This window comes from Rutilus rutilus (genome assembly GCF_951802725.1).
Source record: "Rutilus rutilus genome assembly, chromosome: 14".
In the NCBI taxonomy this organism is placed as follows: domain Eukaryota; kingdom Metazoa; phylum Chordata; class Actinopteri; order Cypriniformes; family Leuciscidae; genus Rutilus; species Rutilus rutilus.
In genome coordinates, this window is record NC_140219.1 from 37,805,382 (window position 1) to 37,824,791 (window position 19,410).

Consider the following 19,410-nt stretch of genomic DNA (forward strand, 5'->3'; position numbering starts at 1 on the left):
AGATGCTTCTCTTAATTATTCATGAGACTGAGTGTTCTTATCCAATGAGAAGACGCTTTTCTTAATTATTCATGAGACTGAGTGTCATTATCCAATGAGAAGATGCTTCTCTTAATTATTCATGAGACTGAGTGTTCTTATCCAATGAGAAGACGCTTTTCTTAATTATTCATGAGACTGAGTGTCATTATCCAATGAGAAGACGCTTCTCTTAATTATTCATGAGACTGAGTGTCCTTATCCAATGAGAAGACGCTTTTCTTAATTATTAATGAGACTGAGAGTCCATATCCAATGAGAAGACGCTTCTCTTAATTATTCATGAGACTGAGAGTCCATATCCAATGAGAAGACGCTTCTCTTAATTATTCATGAGACTGAGTGTCCTTATCCAATGAGAAGACGCTTTTCTTAATTATTAATGAGACTGAGAGTCCATATCCAATGAGAAGACGCTTTTCTTAATTATTAATGAGACTGAGAGTCCATATCCAATGAGAAGACGCTTCTCTTAATTATTCATGAGACTGAGTGTCCTTATCCAATGAGAAGACGCTTCTCTTAATTATTCATGAGACTGAGTGTCCTTATCCAATGAGAAGACGCTTCTCTTAATTATTCATGAGACTGAGTGTCCTTATCCAATGAGAAGACGCTTCTCTTAATTATTCATGAGACTGAGTGTCCTTATCCAATGAGAAGACGCTTTTCTTAATTATTAATGAGACTGAGAGTCCATATCCAATGAGAAGACGCTTTTCTTAATTATTAATGAGACTGAGAGTCCATATCCAATGAGAAGACGCTTCTCTTAATTATTCATGAGACTGAGTGTCCTTATCCAATGAGAAGACGCTTCTCAATTGTTCATGAGACTGAGTGTCCTTATCCAATGAGAAGACGCTTCTCTTAATTATTCATGAGACTGAGTGTCCTTATCCAATGAGAAGACGCTTCTCTTAATTATTCATGAGACTGAGTGTCCTTATCCAATGAGAAGATGCTTCTCTTAATTATTCATGTGACTGAGAGTTCTTATCCAATGAGAAGACGCTTCTCTTAATGATTGCCGTCAGCACGTGTTGCATGTGTGCGAAGTGTGAAAAACGCGTTCATGGATCACGAGTGAGGGTTTGTTTTGGCTTTGCAAGAGTTTCTGAGTGGCATAAATTCTCCTACCGTGAGCAACCGTGTGTCTTTAGAGATCATTTACATAACGCCTCAAAGAATGCAACACTGCATTCATATACTATACTGGTAACTATACTGGGAATCTGGCGGCGGCAGAGTTCGGCACAACACCGGGAGTAAAAACTCCAGTAATTCAACAATAACTTATAAACCTGCAGATGCAGACCTACTGCGAGTGTCAATCGATGCTATATGCTTTTGTTTAATATATCTGTGCATACATATATATTGTTTAATTGTTTAACAGCAGAATTCATGACAACAACCTGCATTACCCATCAGGCGCGGAGCTGTGGGCGGGCATCTGCCACTGTTACCCATGATGCTGTATAGTAAATTCCACCAATCAAAACGTAGCGGAGAGCAAGTCGTGCCAGAAACGCTCTGTAGAGAAGAGCCACTCCCATGAGGCACTGCACACGACGTAATCAAGCTCTCAAAATACTTAAATATGTGTGTGTGTTATTTTATAAAACATATATTTTGCATGAAACTGAAAAAATATATAATTTCTGTTTCTGGTTGGCTTGGTTAATGCTTATAATGCTTTAACGTAAACTTTTCAAAGAAAGTGAATGTATAAGATTCTTCTGGACCAGACTGCCCTCTGTGTAGGGTTTATGAGCCTTCAGTAAGCTAGGACTCCATTATATGTGTGCCCTCGTTCGCCCTTAGTTTTAGGTCAAAGGTCAGGATGTGCACCGTTACGGCTGTGAATAATAAAAGTTTACAGTATAAAGGAGAGACACTAGGCCAAAACAGCCTTCTTTACACAAACTGTGCTGATCGATCCGATTCAAATATACAGTATACAACCTGTATAATTGTTGTTAACACATAAGAGCCTTGCATTGGACATGCAAAGTAAATGTAAATAACTTTGACAGAATTGCACTGGTCCTGTGGGTGAAGTCACATGATTTGGCACCATATCGTCTCTGTGTAGCGCCAGCACACAAGCATGGCAGTCAGAAAGACGAGCAGCGAGGCCATGTGACCCTCGTTCTCCTTTACCTGCCCCTTCTCTGCCAGGCTCCGCTCCAGGTCATCGATCCGGGCCTGACAGCCAATCAGCTCCGCCTGCAGCTGCTCCCGTGTCTGACGGACAGAGCAAGAGCCAATCAGAGAGCCGGCCTCGGCCATGTACACTCTACACGGGCTGCTTTTCAACTTCAAATCAATTACAAAATTTGGTGAGGAATTTTCTGAGGCAGGAACTTTCGGCCATGCTTGCTACAATGCTGGCTGAGCGGCATTTCAGTGTGGGAAGAGGAGATTCTGAAAAGGTCTTGAAGGTCAGTTAAACTGGATCTAAACATTGGAGTGATTGATGGAGATTTAAAGGGATAGTTCACCCAAAAATGAAAATTAGCCCATGATTTACTCACCCTCAAGGTACATCCTAGGTGTATATGACAAATTCAATCAGAGTTCTATAAAAAAAATTCCACATCGGCTCTCTTTACTCAGCATCTCGCTAATGTCCGGTCACTGGTCAGTAAAATGGACGAACTTCGCCTGTGCATTACCTGCAATAAGAGGATTATGGACTCTAATATCATAGTTTTTACAGAAACATGGCTGAATAATGGCATTCCGGACAGCGCTAGTGAGTTAGCTGAGCGCTACATTCTCCGGACAGACAGGACGGCAGAAGACTCCGGTAACACCAGAGGCGGAGGGTTGTGCACCAACTCTGTTATCACTGGAAGACACTGCTCACCTAACCTGGAATTTCTTATGGTTAAATGTAGACCCTTTTATATGCCCAGAGAATTTACATCGACAACAGTTACTGCAGTATACATTCCCCCGGACGCTAATGCTAACCTTGCAATGAAAGAACTACATGCAACCATTAGCAAACAACAAACAATTCACCCAGAGGTTGCTTTTATTGTCGCGGGCGACTTCAATCTCTCCAACTTAAAGACGGTCCTCCCCAGATTTGATCAGCATGTCTCCTGCTCCACCAGAGATATTAAACTCTGGACCAGGTTTACACTAACATACCTGGAGCTTACAGAGCTACCCCCTCCCCCATTTGGGTAAATCAGATCACATCTCCCTGTTCCTCTTGCCCACGCACTTATCACTTATTCAACGTGTGGACAATCAAAGTGTGGCCAGAGGGAGCAGACTCTGAACTGCAGGACCAGTTTCCAGATTGGAAAGGCAACCTGTGGCTCCTACATAGACATCGACAGCTAAGCTTCCTTCATACTGGATCATATAATCATTACAATAGACAGTGTCACTACACAGGAACAGATCACTCTGTACCCAAACCAGAAGCTCTGGATAAACAGAGAGGTTCGCTTCTTACTGAAGGCACGCAACACTGCCTTTAGATCTGGTGATGCACAGGCCTATAGTATAGCCAGAGCTAATCTGAGATGGAAAAGGCCAAGCACTGCCACAAGCTGAAGACTGAGGAACACTTCACCAACTCAAACTCCCAATGTATGTGGCAGGGCATTCAGGCCATAAGTGACTACAAACCTACTTACCCCTCTCCTCCATCCACCGATATCACCGTCCTTAATGAGCTAAATAACTTTTATGCTCACTTTAAAAGGGATAACCAGGAACTGACAAACAAAATCGAGCTTTCTGCTGACCTCCAGCCATTTACACTCACGACCAGTGAAGTCAGCGCAGCATTGAGCAGGATTAAAGCAGGGAAAGCTGCAGGGCCTGACGGCATTCCTGGACGTGTTCTCAGGACGTGCTGGAGAACTGGCGGGGGTTCTGACAGACTTATTCAACCGGTCTCTTGCAGAGCTACTGTGCCTGCCTGCTTCAAGACCACTTCTATTGTACCAATACCAAAAAACTCCTCCCTAACGTGACTTAATGATTACCGCCCAGTAGCGCTTACCCCCCCATCATCACCAAGTGCTTTGAGCGGCTGGTCTTGGATCTCAAAAGCTGTCTCCCACCCACACTGGATACTTATCAATTTGCCTATCGCAAAAATAGGAGCACGGAAGATGCAATTTCCATAACGCTGCACTCTCATTTTGGACAATAAAGACACTTACGCTGGAATGCTGTTCCTTGATTTTAGTTCAGCGTTCAACACTGTCATCCCATCAAGGCTAATCATCAAACTTAGAGACTTGGGTATCAGTACTTTACTCTGCAACTGGCTATTGGAGTTTCTGACCAACAGACCCCGTATGTTCGGTTAGACCACCATTGCTCTTCTACCCTCACTCTTAGCACTGGTGTACCACAGGGCTATGTGCTGAGTCCTTTCCTCTATTCCCTTTTCACCTACGACTGTGATCCTGTACATGGTTCTAGCATCATTGTCAAGTTCGCAGATGACACCACGGTGATCGGACTCATCAAGATCGAGTCAGCCTACAGGGAGGAGGTGGACCGCATAGCTGCATGGTGCACTGATTACAACTTGTTGCTCAACACTAAGAAAACCAAAGAACTCATAGTAGACTTTAGGAAGGAGAAACGTGGAGCACACACACACCCATCCATATCAATGGCGAGATAGTGGACTGTGTCACTAGTTTTAAATTCCTAGTGATTCAACTGTCCAATGACCTTACATGGACAATCAACAGCTCCACACTGGTCAAGAAGGCTCACCAGCGCCTGTTTTCCCTGCGGATTCTGAAAAATAACCATCTCTCCTCAGAAATCCTGATCAACTTCTACCGATGTGCCGTCGAGAGTATCCAGGCCAACTGGATTTCAGGTTGGTCTAGAAGATGTACTGTTTCAGACTGGAAAGCACTGCAAAGGGTGGTGAAAACTGCCCAACGCATTGTAGGATCTGCACTCCCAAACTTAGAAGATATCTACAGGAAACGTTGTGACAGGAAAGCACTAGTGGTCGACCGATATTGGTTTTTTGATGGCCGATGCCGATGTCGATATCTTAGAGAGCAGGGTGGTATATATAATATTTATTTTAATCAATATTCAATCAATATCAATACATATCTTTAAAATAAACATGGCAACTTCTTGTATCTGCAATCCTATAACAGGTTTTTTTTCACAAATAAAGTAATTGTTTAAAAATATATGAATATGTGAATAAAAAGGAAGTAAACACTATAACATTGCACTCAGTAAACTGGTAATATCGTGCGCACTGGTAATTTTACATACAGCACAGAGTGAAAACGATATGAATATGACACAGTGGGCAACTGGATATAGCTCAGCATATTTTAAAATAAAGGATTTCAAGTTTTTCGATGGCGTCTCCTGTGAAGCTGATCTTCTGTTTGCATTCCCTCACTTCAGGACCGACCGTCACTCGCAGTCACACGTTTATCAGGCTACAAATGCACACTTCACAAGATATCACAGCTGGACTCCATTAAATCTGCAAGCTTTGTGAAAATAAATGTTTATTAGATATTCAGAGATTTGTTTAAATGACGTAGATGCGCATTTGCTGAATGTTGACGGTAAATGAGAAAGTATTTTAGCCTGATTGTTTGCCTTCTCTGTTACAAATGATATAAAAGCAAACGCTTTACTTTACTTACTTCGCATACCATTTACTTTCTTAGTTTACCAGTTCTGTCTAACAAAGTATTAGATATGACTGACAGAGATGTAAACTAATGAAGACGGAGAATGTGAGTGAGCGCAGTGTGTGATCAGGCGCTGCTGTTCTCAGCGCCGCCCGTCAAAATAAAGGTCCGGAGCGGCGTCAAAATAAAAGTCCCACTTCTAACACATCGGCCAATCAACGATATCAAACGATATTTAAAAAATACCAAATATCAGCCGATATATCGGTCGACCACTAGAAAGCACACAACATCATGAAAGATTTCTCTCACCCGGCTCATGGACTGTTTGACCTCCTACCGTCTGGGAGGCGCTATAGGAGTCTCCGGACCAGGACTAGCAGGTTTAGGAAAGCCCACAGCTGTTCCCATGCTGAACTCTACCCCCTAGTAACTCCATTGGAGTCCTCCATTCTACGCCATTGATGGATAGATGCACTTTGATGGACTTTAAAACAGAAACGGCCATTCACTGCCATTATAAAGCTTGGAAGAGCCAGGACATTTTTTAATATAACTCAGATTGTGTTCGTCTGAAAGAAGAGTGTCATATACACCTAGGATGACTTGAGGGTGAGTAAATCATGGGCTGATTTAAATTTTTGGGTGAACTATCCCTTTCAAATGAAATGTGTAAGAGAACCGGTGTGTGTGCGGTTATCATGCGTGTGTGTGTGTGTGTGTCTCGGGTCGGGCTCACCCTGCAGTGCCTCTCGGGGTCCAGCGGGCCGGCCGTCTCCTGCAGAAGTGCGTACGCTCGCTGTAGCGCCTGGTACTCGCGGGTCAGCTGACGGAACCGTAGCTCCGCCTCCTCCCGGCAGAAGACCTGCCCGACAACACAAGCTGTCAATCACCGCTGTCAACACATCACATCATTTACCCATCCACTCTTATCAATCAGGATTAAACTAGTTTAGTAGTTCCTAAACGTCAAAAACACTACTTCTCTGTTTGTCTGACCCATACATTGTGTATTATTGTGATATCTACATTTGCAGTGCAGGGCGAGTAATAATCCGTGTTTCCATTCACCTATTTTTATGTGCATTTTGGGATATCGCATAAAAAAACCTGCTGAATGGAAATAGCAAGAAAAGCATTAATTTTAAAAAATGTGCATTAAAAACCAGTGTCTTTTTAAACATTTATCCGATACGAAGACATGCACATAAACTACGATGGAAACAGAATAAATCCCTGTATGCGCAGCATAACCTCATGTGACTTTGCATCAGCAGAGGCTGTGATTGGATGACTGGAATAACCAGTGGACCAATGGCGTCGCAGCATCTCTAATGTTGGTTTGGTGTTTCTGAAAGCCGGAGTCGAAGTGTGTGAATGATTTGGTGTAATTCCCTCTAGAAGCGTCTCACACACGAGTGTGTTCCCGAACACCAGTATCCGAATGCTAGAGAACATGACAGCGTTTACTGTGTTTCCTCTATCGCTCTGAGACACTCATTCATGATGGAGGGAAAACAGCCAGAGTGCAGAAACATACAGTTTATTATTGATATTTTGCACCAGGAAGTGATGATGTTGTTCTCTTGAACACGTAGGATGGAAACGCTGCTTTATTCATAATTGTTTTATGCCATATTCCAGTTTTGCACATGGTAAATTTACTTTAAACACAAAATGTTATTTTTATACAACTCAAGTAAAATTTATTTGTCAGAAAATGTATCAGAAAATCATGATATTAATGTTTATAACCTCATGCCTTAAAGATTAGAGCTGTAATAAATTATAGTTTACATTCTGTATCGATACAAACAATCAAACAGTTGAGATTTGATATATAGTAATATTGCTTATGTGAGTGTACTGTATGTTTGTGAGTAAAGTTGGATAATATATATTACAACTTTACATACAGAGCTGTCTGATAATACAGTTTACACAACAATATCACAGCCAGTAAATCTGCTTTTGCAGATATTCAGTGAGTGCACTCTTCTTTAATGAGGAGCAGCACTACTGTTGAGGGTTATATACAGTTAATGACCCACTGCTCGTTATCCAGCTCTGCAGAACTAATGAACCAGAGTCGACAGCACATCTGACCAATCAACACGCCTGATTCACAGCCATGCTCTGAGGTAAACACGCAGAGCTCAGGTTCATCCGCTGTTATGTGGTTTACAGCGTGTTCTGGGCAGCTGCAAGAGTGTTTCTTATTATGATCTAGGATTTTGTATTCATAGGACACAAAATATGATCATTTTACTCTGTACTGCATTATTCCTGTCTGTCGAACAAAAGTGCAGGGCTTGTTTAAATCACTAATACTGAATATAAACAATAGTTATAGTGATGATTGCAAATAAACAACGGGATTTTGAAAGCGTGACAAAATAATTATTAAATAAATTCTGAGAAAGATTGATCGATAGTACAAGAAAATATGAATTAAGAGAGTGAATATAAGTACACTACTGTTCAAAAGTTTGGGGTCAAGAGATGAAAGACATTAAACACACATTTAACGCATTAAATTGATCAAAAGTGACAGTAAAGACATTTATAATGTTAAAAAAATGTTCTATTTCAAATAAATTCTGTTTTTTTTTTACTTTCTATTCATCAAAGAATCCTGAAAAATAAAATGTGTCACAGTTTCCACAGAAATATGAACTGTTATAAACACTGATAATAATCATAAATGTTTCTGATCATCAAATCCTCATATTAGAGTGATTTGTGAAGGATCATGTGACTCTGAAGACTGGAGTAATGATGCTGAACATTCAGCTTTGATCACAGGAATAAATGACACTTTACTATATATTCACATAGAAAACAGAATAATATTTCACTGTTTTTACTGTATTTTTGATCAAATAAACGCAGCTTTGCAGACTAGAAGAGACTCTCTAGAGTCAGCTAGTGAAGTCAATCATGACTTACGTCCTCGAGGTCCTCTTCGGGTGTAGCAGGGGTGTGATCTGTGTTATATGATGTCAGAGACGACGTCTCAGAGTCCACAGATTCTTCATCAAATCCAAAATATGTCTCCACAACATGCCTCTGAAAGACAGAATATACATGTCTTCATAAATCCCTCAATCTGAAGCAACCGAGCGGTGGGATGATGATCTCCTCTCGTCAGCTTCAGGATTACACCGGTCGTTCCTGCTTCCAAACCTGGCATTAGTGCATCACTGCAAATGTGTTTTTTTTACAGACTGAAGGAATCAAGGCGATTGTCAGCGATACCCACAGATACAGCGCGACCCGTTTCTGAACCCACAAGAAAGCTCATGTTACTCAGAGGACCCTCAGATGTGTCTCTTACCATCGTGTTTGTAGGTCATCTCCTGACAGCCGGAGAAGTACAGACACACCAGCGCACACAGACACAGGAACATGGAGAGGTACAGCACCAGCAGAAAGTACTCGCTCATACTGAACGGGTTTAAGAACAGCCCCCGAAATACACTCGCACCAGCATCATCTTCCCCAGCAGAAGTGTGTGTGTTTCCCCAGCGTTCTCAGGCAGAGTCGCAGATGTGTGTGTGTGTTACGCCAGTGTCGGATGAGTTTATAGTCACGTCTGCTGACTCCACCTCCTTAGCAACACTTCTGGAGAACCAACAACTGAACCTGATCACCATCACAACATCAGGTCCACACGCAAACTGACCTCGCTATTCATCTCATATATTCAGGACATCCTCAAACGTTCCCAAGATTTCTCTTCTTCTCTTCGAGGTTTTTGTCATTTTCAGGACACAATTTTGTCCCCAAATTATAGTTTGTAAATCCAAACACACACAGACTCAGGGATAGTGACATCTGCTTACACAAGACTTATTAGTTGAGACTTTTTAATGTGGTTTTTTAGTTGTTTGGTTTAGTTGTGTTGTTGACTGTTGTGACCCTTTAGACAAGAGGAGAAATCTGGAGAATGCCTGAGAAAGAAAAGAGAAAGCAAAGGTCTCGAGAGGCCAATTACTGTGCGACGCTCGTCAGAGGAGAGCGTTGCTTAGAGACGGAGTCCGTACAGAGACGAGAAGTCACCCGAGCGAAACTTCCACATGTGGATGAAGACGAGTTTCTGAGGATGAGCTCACCTTGGGTAACTTGATGTTTTTCCTCCGGTTCTTCTTGTTGATTATCAGCCTGTCCCGTTCCTGAAAGCACATCCAGACATCACATTAAACACACACACACACACACACACACCTCAGAGTCGTCGCTCAGCGCTAGTTTCATTTCACATTGGATCAGAATGAGTGTCACATTTCAAAAGTTTGGGGTCGGTAAGATGAAGAAGTCTCTCACGGAAAAGGTTTCACACGGACCCGCGACTGTTCTCGCTGTATTCTGCTGCCAGGCCAGTAGATGGCGATGTCACTTTATAAAGAAACACTATACGCACCTATAGACTGAACCATAGATATCATATATAGAAAGGCTAGATGTCTCGTGCGCACTGCTGGCCAATGGAGGTCGACGTCCGCACGTGGCGGCCATCTTGCCACAGTGTACTCGCTCACTACTTCAATGGTGCATGTACTTTTAAATAACCATAACTTGCTCATTTTTCTACCGATTTTCAAACGGTTTGGTTTGTTATAAACGTCAGAGATGTAGTTATGACACTGCATACATACACTGCATACATATGAAAAATTATAACATACATGTTCAAGCATTCGGAATTATAGCCACGTTAATAACGTTTGTAAGAAACCAAACCGTTTATAAATCCGTCCAGATTTCAGCGAGATAAGAGGATTTGTGTGCGTGCTGATCATTCACCTTAATGCACAGAGCACTGTGACAAGATGGCCGAACGATGATGCCGGAAGTGACTGCGCCATAAGACATCTAGCGTTTATATATGATATCTATGGACTGAACACGTCACCGTTTTCACTTACTCACGTTTTTGCAGTTTACACAGACAATATCGTATACTTTGAAGCCCGTTTTCAAAAGTTAGCGTTTTCAGTTCCCCAAAACGCCGTTTCCGTTTTTAGTTGAAACCGGTGTCGTGTAAACGGCCCTCAGGCTGTCTCTATATTAATCTGGATACTTCATCTTGTCCTCTGTTTCTCCGTCGACACAGACGTGGATGAATGTGAAAGTGTGTTGTGGTGTTGTAGTGAGCACTGTGGTTTTTGAAATCGATGAGGCACGTTTAGTCATGTGATGTACGGACAGATATCTATGCTTTGGACAATCTTCTTATTACATTCCTGAAAGACAGAAGATGCGGGCGAGTGTGTTTTAGACCAGACGCTGAGTGGTGATTGACCTGAGGATCGAGCCAGAAGAGCAGTGTGAGAACTTTATCATATCATCCCAGTGACCTTTTATTAACTTCTACACGCGTGCAGTAAGATGATTCAGTGTGTGGACGAGAAACATATGGAAAACGTTTGGAAACGCTAGTGTGGAATGAAACTTATTAGTATAAATGTAGTTTTATGCTCACCAAGACTGCATTTATTTAAAAGTGGTACCGTCACGTTCTGACCCCAAACTCTCGAAGACTGTGTTTCCCCGACACCGCTCTGTCGCTGGGAATACTGTAATATCAGCATGTGTGTAAACAGAAGTCATGAGGGAGGGGAAGAGAAAACGAGGCTGTAATTCATTTCTAATTAGGCTTTGTCTTAATGAAGAAAACAAACTAATTAACAGACACAGCGCTGATTACCAAACACAAGTCATTACAGGGCAAGGCCAATTAGAGGATGAGCACAAACACAGACACGCATTATAAAGCTGAAAACCAGGCCAGGACACAGAATCTGAAAGTGGAAATACCGCTCCTGGTCTCAAGGCAGGAACACACTACACGACTCTTACAGTCTGAACAGGTTTAGAAACACTAGGCATCATACACTCGCAGAGTTTGAAACACTAGGCATCATACACTCGCAGAGTTTGAAACACTAGGCATCATACACTCGCAGAGTTTGAAACACTAGGCATCATACACTCGCAGAGTTTGAAACACTAGGCATCATACACTCGCAGAGTTTGAAACACTAGGCATCATACACTCGCAGAGTTTGTAACGAGTTCCAGAGGAAACCCTGGGCATCAAACACTAAACGACTGAGGATCTCAGCACACACTACCACACTTTCCAACAGAACACACTCACGCAGAAACACATGCTCTGTTGCTTGAAGTCGTGTGACTAATGAAAACAATGTGTTCGAAACAAAATCAGCTTAAAACAACAAACAAGCTAAAAAAATAAAAATTATAATACAAATATCGCAATCTGTGAGCATCATACACTACACAATTTTCTGTGAAATCTGTCAACTCAGATCTGCAGTAACTAGCGTCAGCTTGTCCTGACTGTGAATCCTGTGCAGTGCATTCCAGACTTTACTGAGTGCTTATTATGGAAATGTTCATTTGCTTAACCATTTCTACTACCTTTGTTAACCAATAGCATCATAGCCTCACTTTCCATTAGCAAATCAAATCATGAGGGATAAACTCGTCTCGGTTACAGTACGTATGTAACCCTCGACCCCTGAGTAGGGAACGCAGACGTTACGTCAGTGACGACGAATGGGGTTTCGCTTAGAAAGCCTGTCATCTTCGAGTATATAAAACGAGCCAATGACAATGAAAATTTGCATAGCGTAACTCCGCCCCACCCCGTGGGTATATAAGGAAGTACGCCGGCAACATGCAGATATGTCTGCGCTGAGGAGCCGAGACTGAACTCAAGCGGTACAGCGGAAGTGGCAGGGAGACGTAACGTGGGTTACACACGTAACCGAGACGTTCCCTTTCGAAATCAAATCATGAGGGATAACATCTCAATTATTTCCCAGGTTCACACACAAATGCATTAATATGGAAGGTAAATGTGTTGTGAATGCGGTTGGTGTTCACTCCTCTGCTCTCGGTGAGCTACTCAAGCGTGTCTGGAATGGGATGATCTCAGCATGCGCGCACTGAGACGAACCTGCGTGAGCTCGTCTATGGCGCCGCGCTGCTCGCTGATTTGCAGGCGCAGATACTCGAGCTCCTGTTGCTCGTGGGTTTGACTGAGGTCCGTCAGAGAGGTGTGTCTCTTCAGGACGCCCGGCTGCGGGTTCTGATGACATTTCTCCTTCTGAGGGAACACAGGGAGAGGGATTTACTCCACAGGATCAGTACAGTACAGTACGGGCTAAATGATGAACGTTCATTAAACGAATATTATTCTGAACGCTGCCTTTCTCCACACACCTGTTCTGCGTTCTCTCTGCTGAGCGTCTTCAGCTTGTCCTCCATGCGCTGGAGAGTCTGCTGCAGCTCTTCATTCTTCTTATGTAAGCGTCTATTCTTCTCCATGAGAGGCTTCATCTCTCCGTCGGTTTCCCGCACTCGTTTCAGCTGTGCGACAGAGAGAGAGAGAGGGATCTACAGACAGGCCTAACAGAACACAGGACTCACTGAGGTTTCCATCATCATTAGGAGCCTCTCAGAAAGACTTATGTTAGCAACAGTAAAAAGTGTTTTGAGAACAAATACAAATAATTTAAGAACAGTGGATCTACACTGTAAAAACATTGTAAAGGTTGTAAATAAAATGAAGATTATTGGAGTATATTTTACAAGAAAAAACGATTTCAGTCATTTTCCTTCAAAATGTCATGTTTAATTCAATGTGTTAATTGTCATATCTGTGTAATTTAATAGCAATTTCTGAGGGAAATTTGTTCCAAAGTAATTCCTACGGCATTTTTTTCTTCAGTGCAGTGAGTGACAGGTCATCGGGGGGGCTGTACAATCATTCATTTTTATCAGCAGATTGAAAATACATTGCATATATTTTGTTGGTTTGTGCGCAGTCTGTCATGAGCACTGGAGCCTTATCAATAGGCATTTATGATTATGAACACCTCTGAAGTAAACTAACCCAAGAAATGCAGAAGGTTTTGTGTGATGGGCAGGTTTAGGGGTCGTGTGTGTGTGTGTGAGTGAGTGAGTGTGTGTGTGTGTGTGATGGGCAGGTTTAGGGGTCGTGTGTGTGTGTGTGATGGGCAGGTTTAGGGGTCGTGTGTGTGCGTGTGTGTGATGGGCAGGTTTAGGGGTCGTGTGTGTGTGTGTGTGTGTGTGTGTGATGGGCAGGTTTAGGGGTCGTGTGTGTGCGTGTGTGTGTGTGTGTGTGATGGGCAGGTTTAGGGGTCGTGTGTGTGTGATGGGCAGGTTTAGGGGTCGTGTGTGTGTGTGTGTGTGTGTGTGATGGGCAGGTTTAGGGGTCGTGTGTGTGTGATGGGCAGGTTTAGGGGTCGTGTGTGTGTGTGTATGTGATGGGCAGGTTTAGGGGTCGTGTGTGTGTGTGATGGGCAGGTTTAGGGGTCGTGTGTGTGTGATGGGCAGGTTTAGGGGTCGTGTGTGTGTGTGTGTGTGTGTGTGTGATGGGCAGGTTTAGGGGTCGTGTGTGTGTGTGTGATGGGCAGGTTTAGGGGTTGTGTGTGTGTGTGTGTGTGTGATGGGCAGGTTTAGGGGTCGTGTGTGTGTGTGATGGGCAGGTTTAGGGGTTGTGTGTGTGTGTGTGTGTGTGTGATGGGCAGGTTTAGGGGTCGTGTGTGTGTGTGTGTGTGTGTGTGTGTGTGATGGGCAGGTTTAGGGGTCGTGTGTGTGTGTGTGTGTGATGGGCAGGTTTAGGGGTCGTGTGTGTGTGTGTGTGTGATGGGCAGGTTTAGGGGTTGTGTGTGTGTGTGTGTGTGTGTGTGTGTGTGTGATGGGCAGGTTTAGGGGTCGTGTGTGTGTGTGTGTGATGGGCAGGTTTAGGGGTCGTGTGTGTGTGTGTGTGTGATGGGCAGGTTTAGGGGTCGTGTGTGTGTGTGTGTGTGTGTGATGGGCAGGTTTAGGGATCGTGTGTGTATGTGTGTGTGTGTGTGATGGGCAGGTTTAGGGGTCGTGTGTGTGTGTGTGAGGGGCAGGTTTAGGGGTCGTGTGTGTGATGGGCAGGTTTAGGGGTCGTGTGTGTGTGTGTGTGTGTGTGTGTGATGGGCAGGTTTAGGGGTTGTGTGTGTGTGTGTGTGTGTGATGGGCAGGTTTAGGGGTCGTGTGTGTGTGTGTATGTATGTGATGGGCAGGTTTAGGGGTCGTGTGTGTGTGTGATGGGCAGGTTTAGGGGTCGTGTGTGTGTGTGTGTGTGTGTGTGTGTGTGTGTGTGTGTGATGGGCAGGTTTAGGGGTCGTGTGTGTGTGTGTGTGTGTGTGTGTGTGTGTGATGGGCAGGTTTAGGGGTCGTGTGTGTGTGTGTGTGTGTGTGTGTGTGTGTGTGTGTGTGTGTGTGTGTGTGTGTGTGTGTGTGTGTGTGATGGGCAGGTTTAGGGGTCGTGTGTGTGTGTGATGGGCAGGTTTAGGGGTCGTGTGTGTGTGTGTGTGTGTGTGTACCAGTTCGTTCCTCTCGTCTGACAGCAGTGTGTTCCTGTCCTCCAGCTTCCTGATGACGGCCTGCAGCTCCGCGATCTTCAGCTGGAACCGGCGGACGTCTCTCTCTTCCACTTCCTATGAACGGAGAAACACGCTTTATTGTGTGATGGTGTGTAGGAAAAGGTCTCTGACACGTTACTCGTGTTCATGTTCCCGTTTCTGATCCCAGAACACACCTGGCTGATGGCGGAGTCCGTGTTTTCCCCGAGGGAGGGCACCAGCTCTCTCTTCGGACTCCCATGATGCCGCTCTGCTTCCACTCTCTGCAGCAGCAGCCGCTGAGTCTGACCCGCCTGCACTCCCAGCTCTCTCTCCAGCGACTGCACCACACGGTCCCTGCTCTTCAGCTCCTCCATCTCACACACACACACACACACACTTCACTACAAAATAAAAACAGCTAAGGCACAGTATAAAACTGGTCCAACATGCCAGTTAGTAACTTGATTTGGAAACTTTGGCCATATATTGTGTCAGTAAGATTTAAATAAATACATGACTACTTCTTTACAGCAAGGACGCATTAAAGTGATCAAAAGTGACAGCCAAGACATCTGTAATGTTACAAAATATTTTTATTTCAAATAAATGCTGTTCATCAAAGAATCCTGGAGAATAAAATGTGTCACAGTTTCCACAGAAATATGAGCTGTTTTCAACACTGATAATAATCATAAATGTTTCTTGATCATCAGATCCTCATATTAGAGTGATGTGTGAAGGATCATGTGACACTGAAGACTGGAGTAATGATGCTTTGATCACAGGAATAAATTACACTTTACTGTATATTCACACAGAGAACAGCTGATTTACATTGTCATAATATTTCACTGTTTTTACTGTATTTCTGATCAAATGCAGCCTTGATGAGCAGAATAGACTTCTTTCAGAAATATATAATTTTTTAAATCACAGTGTCTGTTAAATAATACTGATAAGCTTTTGGTTTGGCCAATACATTGTGCATACCAATAACACATTTATAATACAACTTTATTAATGGCAACCAGATCTACATCTCTCCTTTGTCATCCTCTGATGTCTGTCCAAGGCCTTTTTTATAAGGCTGCTAATATCAAATTGGTGCAAAAAACTAAAAACGTGTGTATTTGCAGTCCGCTGTTCATGAGAAGCACTGCTTGAGGCAGATAATGATAGGTATAAAACATGAGATATAAGGAAAGCCCATTTTGAGGGATTTTATACTTTAACAAGGCTTAAAATACTATATTTAGCCTCTTTCCTGAATCTCTCACACTTTCAGGACTGAATTCTGTAGGCCAATAGTGTAAATGTGAGAAAGCGTATAAAGAGCAGTGCACTCGCCCCTCTGCTGCCACCTAGTGCTGAGCACTGCACACTAACACTGGTGATCAGCTCGTACACCTCAGAGTGAACGCATGTTTATATTTTGTTTAAAAACATTCGAGTTGTTTATGTTGTTTTGTTAGAAAAAGAATCTGTAGTTTGTCTTGCATCAGTGGTTTGCCATAGTTCTTGTAAAACTTGAAATTGCAAAGAATTTCTCTTTTTTATTTAATAAAAAGGGGTGTAAATATATAACAGTAAAACACTGACATTTTTACAAATTCACTCATTAATGAGAAGCCTACTGCTCTGATTGGTCAGATGACCCAGTCTGTTGTGATTGGTCTACTCTGCTCTGATTGGTCAGATGACCCAGTCTGTTGTGATTGGTCTACTCTGCTCTGATTGGTCAGATGAACCAGTCTGTTGTGATTGGTCTACTCTGCTCTGATTGGTCAGATGGTCCAGTCTGTTGTGATTGGTCTACTCTGCTCTGATTGGTCAGATGGTCCAGTCTGTTGTGATTGGTCTACTCTGCTCTGATTGGTCAGGTGACCCAGTCTGTTGTGATTGGTCTACTCTGCTCTGATTGGTCAGATGACCCAGTCTGTTGTGATTGGTCTACTCTGCTCTGATTGGTCAGATGAACCAGTCTGTTGTGATTGGTCTACTCTGCTCTGATTGGTCAGGTGACCCAGTCTGTTGTGATTGGTCTACTCTGCTCTGGTTGGTTAGATGGCCCAGTCTGTTGTGATTGGTCTACTCTACTCTGATTGGTCAGATGACCCAGTCTGTTGTGATTGGTCTACTCTGCTCTGATTGGTCAGATGACCCAGTCTGTTGTGATTGGTCTACTCTGCTCTGATTGGTCAGATGAACCAGTCTGTTGTGATTGGTCTACTCTGCTCTGATTGGTCAGATGGTCCAGTCTGTTGTGATTGGTCTACTCTGCTCTGATTGGTCAGATGGTCCAGTCTGTTGTGATTGGTCTACTCTGCTCTGATTGGTCAGGTGACCCAGTCTGTTGTGATTGGTCTACTCTGCTCTGATTGGTCAGATGACCCAGTCTGTTGTGATTGGTCTACTCTGCTCTGATTGGTCAGATGAACCAGTCTGTTGTGATTGGTCTACTCTGCTCTGATTGGTCAGGTGACCCAGTCTGTTGTGATTGGTCTACTCTGCTCTGGTTGGTTAGATGGCCCAGTCTGTTGTGATTGGTCTACTCTACTCTGATTGGTCAGATGACCCAGTCTGTTGTGATTGGTCTACTCTGCTCTGATTGGTCAGATGACCCAGTCTGTTGTGATTGGTCTACTCTGCTCTGATTGGTCAGATGAACCAGTCTGTTGTGATTGGTCTACTCTGCTCTGATTGGTCAGATGACCCAGTCTGTTGTGATTGGTCTACTCTGCTCTGATTGGTCAAGATGACCCAGTCTGTTGTGATTTGGTCAGATGACCCAGTCTGTTGTGATTGGTCTACTCTGCTCTGATTGGTCAAGATGACCCAGTCTGTTGTGATTGGTCTACTCTGCTCTGATTGGTCAAGATGACCCAGTCTGTTGTGATTGGTCTACTCTGCTCTGATTGGTCAAGATGACCCAGTCTGTTGTGATTGGTCTACTCTACTCTGCTCTGATTGGTCAGATGGTCCAGTCTGTTGTGATTGGTCTACTCTGCTCTGATTGGTCAAGATGACCCAGTCTGTTGTGATTTGGTCAGATGACCCAGTCTGTTGTGATTGGTCTACTCTGCTCTGATTGGTCAAGATGACCCAGTCTGTTGTGATTGGTCTACTCTGCTCTGATTGGTCAAGATGACCCAGTCTGTTGTGATTGGTCTACTCTGCTCTGATTGGTCAAGATGACCCAGTCTGTTGTGATTGGTCTACTCTACTCTGCTCTGATTGGTCAGATGGTCCAGTCTGTTGTGATTGGTCTACTCTGCTCTGATTGGACAGATGACCCAGTCTGTTGTGATTGGGACAGACATTTTACATTCACAAAAAGCTCTATTAGGGAATATCTAAAAAAGCCTAATAGGTTATGACTGTTTTATAAGCTCACGTTCGACATTTGTGTCTGCAGTTTTCTAATAGAGTATGAGCGTGAACTAACTTTCCTGCATCTTACCAGTCTCCGTATCTCCCTCTCGCTCTCGCGTTTGATCCTCTGGATCTCCTCGTGATGGGCCTGATGGGCGACTCTGAGATCGGCTGCTCGGGCCCGGTCCGCCTGCAGGGCGTTAGCGAGCGCCTCCTCCGCCTGCCTCCGCGAGGTCTTAGCCTCCTGCAGCTCCTGCGCGAGTCTGAGCTTCTCCGCCTCGTAGCTCCTGCGCGCCTCCTCGCGCGCCTCCTCCTTCAGAGCGCTGCGCAGCTCGCTGCTGGCCCCGTCCCGTAACACACACACCAGCGCCTGCAGCCGGGCCAGCTCGGTGTCTCGGAGCCGGGCCCCCCGGGCCAGCTCCGCCTCGTGCTGCCGGGACAGGCTCTCGCGCGCCGACGCCACCTCGCGCTGCTTCTCCTCGTGGAGCTTCACGCGCAGGTCGGTGAGAGCGACCGAGTGCTTGTGCTGCTCCGTCTCCCGCTGGGCCCGTAACTCCTGCAGGCGCTCCCGTAACTTACACACCTACACAACAACAACAGGTCCACATCAGCTTCTCACAAGGGAATCTCCAGCACTTCTTCAAGTCTGTGACAAGGATTTTTAAAAGCATTTTATGGAGAGTTATGGGGCCGATTTCCATTTGTATGTCAGATACCAAGCTTAGAGTTAAACAATTATAGTTTTAAACATGCAAATGTCTCTTATTCGGTTTAATCCATTTTTTCTCCTGCAGGCGTTCCTGTAAGTTACACACCTACACACCTACACAACAACAGCGGGTCAACATCAGCATTTCATATTAAAGTATTAAGGTCAAACCAAAAATTATTCATAA

General features: G+C 44.0%; 1 protein-coding gene across 6 annotated transcripts in view; it reads right to left on the minus strand.

Annotated features, from left to right (window-relative positions):
- The window catches only part of jakmip1 (janus kinase and microtubule interacting protein 1), a 48,349-nt gene that overhangs the window by 13,916 nt on the left and 15,023 nt on the right, over nucleotides 1-19,410 (minus strand). For 3 of the 6 annotated variants that reach the window (XR_014629863.1, XM_084430762.1, XM_084430761.1), the window contains exons 3-11: nucleotides 18,603-19,097; nucleotides 15,337-15,516; nucleotides 15,122-15,235; nucleotides 12,960-13,106; nucleotides 12,694-12,843; nucleotides 9,821-9,880; nucleotides 8,655-8,774; nucleotides 6,445-6,570; nucleotides 2,206-2,289 (exon numbers count right to left, since the gene is read on the minus strand). Coding sequence is in view for 3 of the 6 variants with exons in the window: in XM_084430762.1 (XP_084286888.1) it covers nucleotides 2,206-2,289; nucleotides 6,445-6,570; nucleotides 8,655-8,774; nucleotides 9,821-9,880; nucleotides 12,694-12,843; nucleotides 12,960-13,106; nucleotides 15,122-15,235; nucleotides 15,337-15,516; nucleotides 18,603-19,097 (1,476 nt within the window). In the remaining 3 variants the exon portion in view is untranslated. Of the gene's footprint in view, nucleotides 1-478; nucleotides 678-778; nucleotides 828-876; nucleotides 1,458-1,502; nucleotides 2,290-6,444; nucleotides 6,571-8,654; nucleotides 8,775-9,820; nucleotides 9,881-12,693; nucleotides 12,844-12,959; nucleotides 13,107-15,121; nucleotides 15,236-15,336; nucleotides 15,517-18,602; nucleotides 19,098-19,410 lie in introns of those variants that run through there. The other 3 variants (XR_014629864.1, XM_084430763.1, XM_084430764.1) reach the window with 3 other exon arrangements.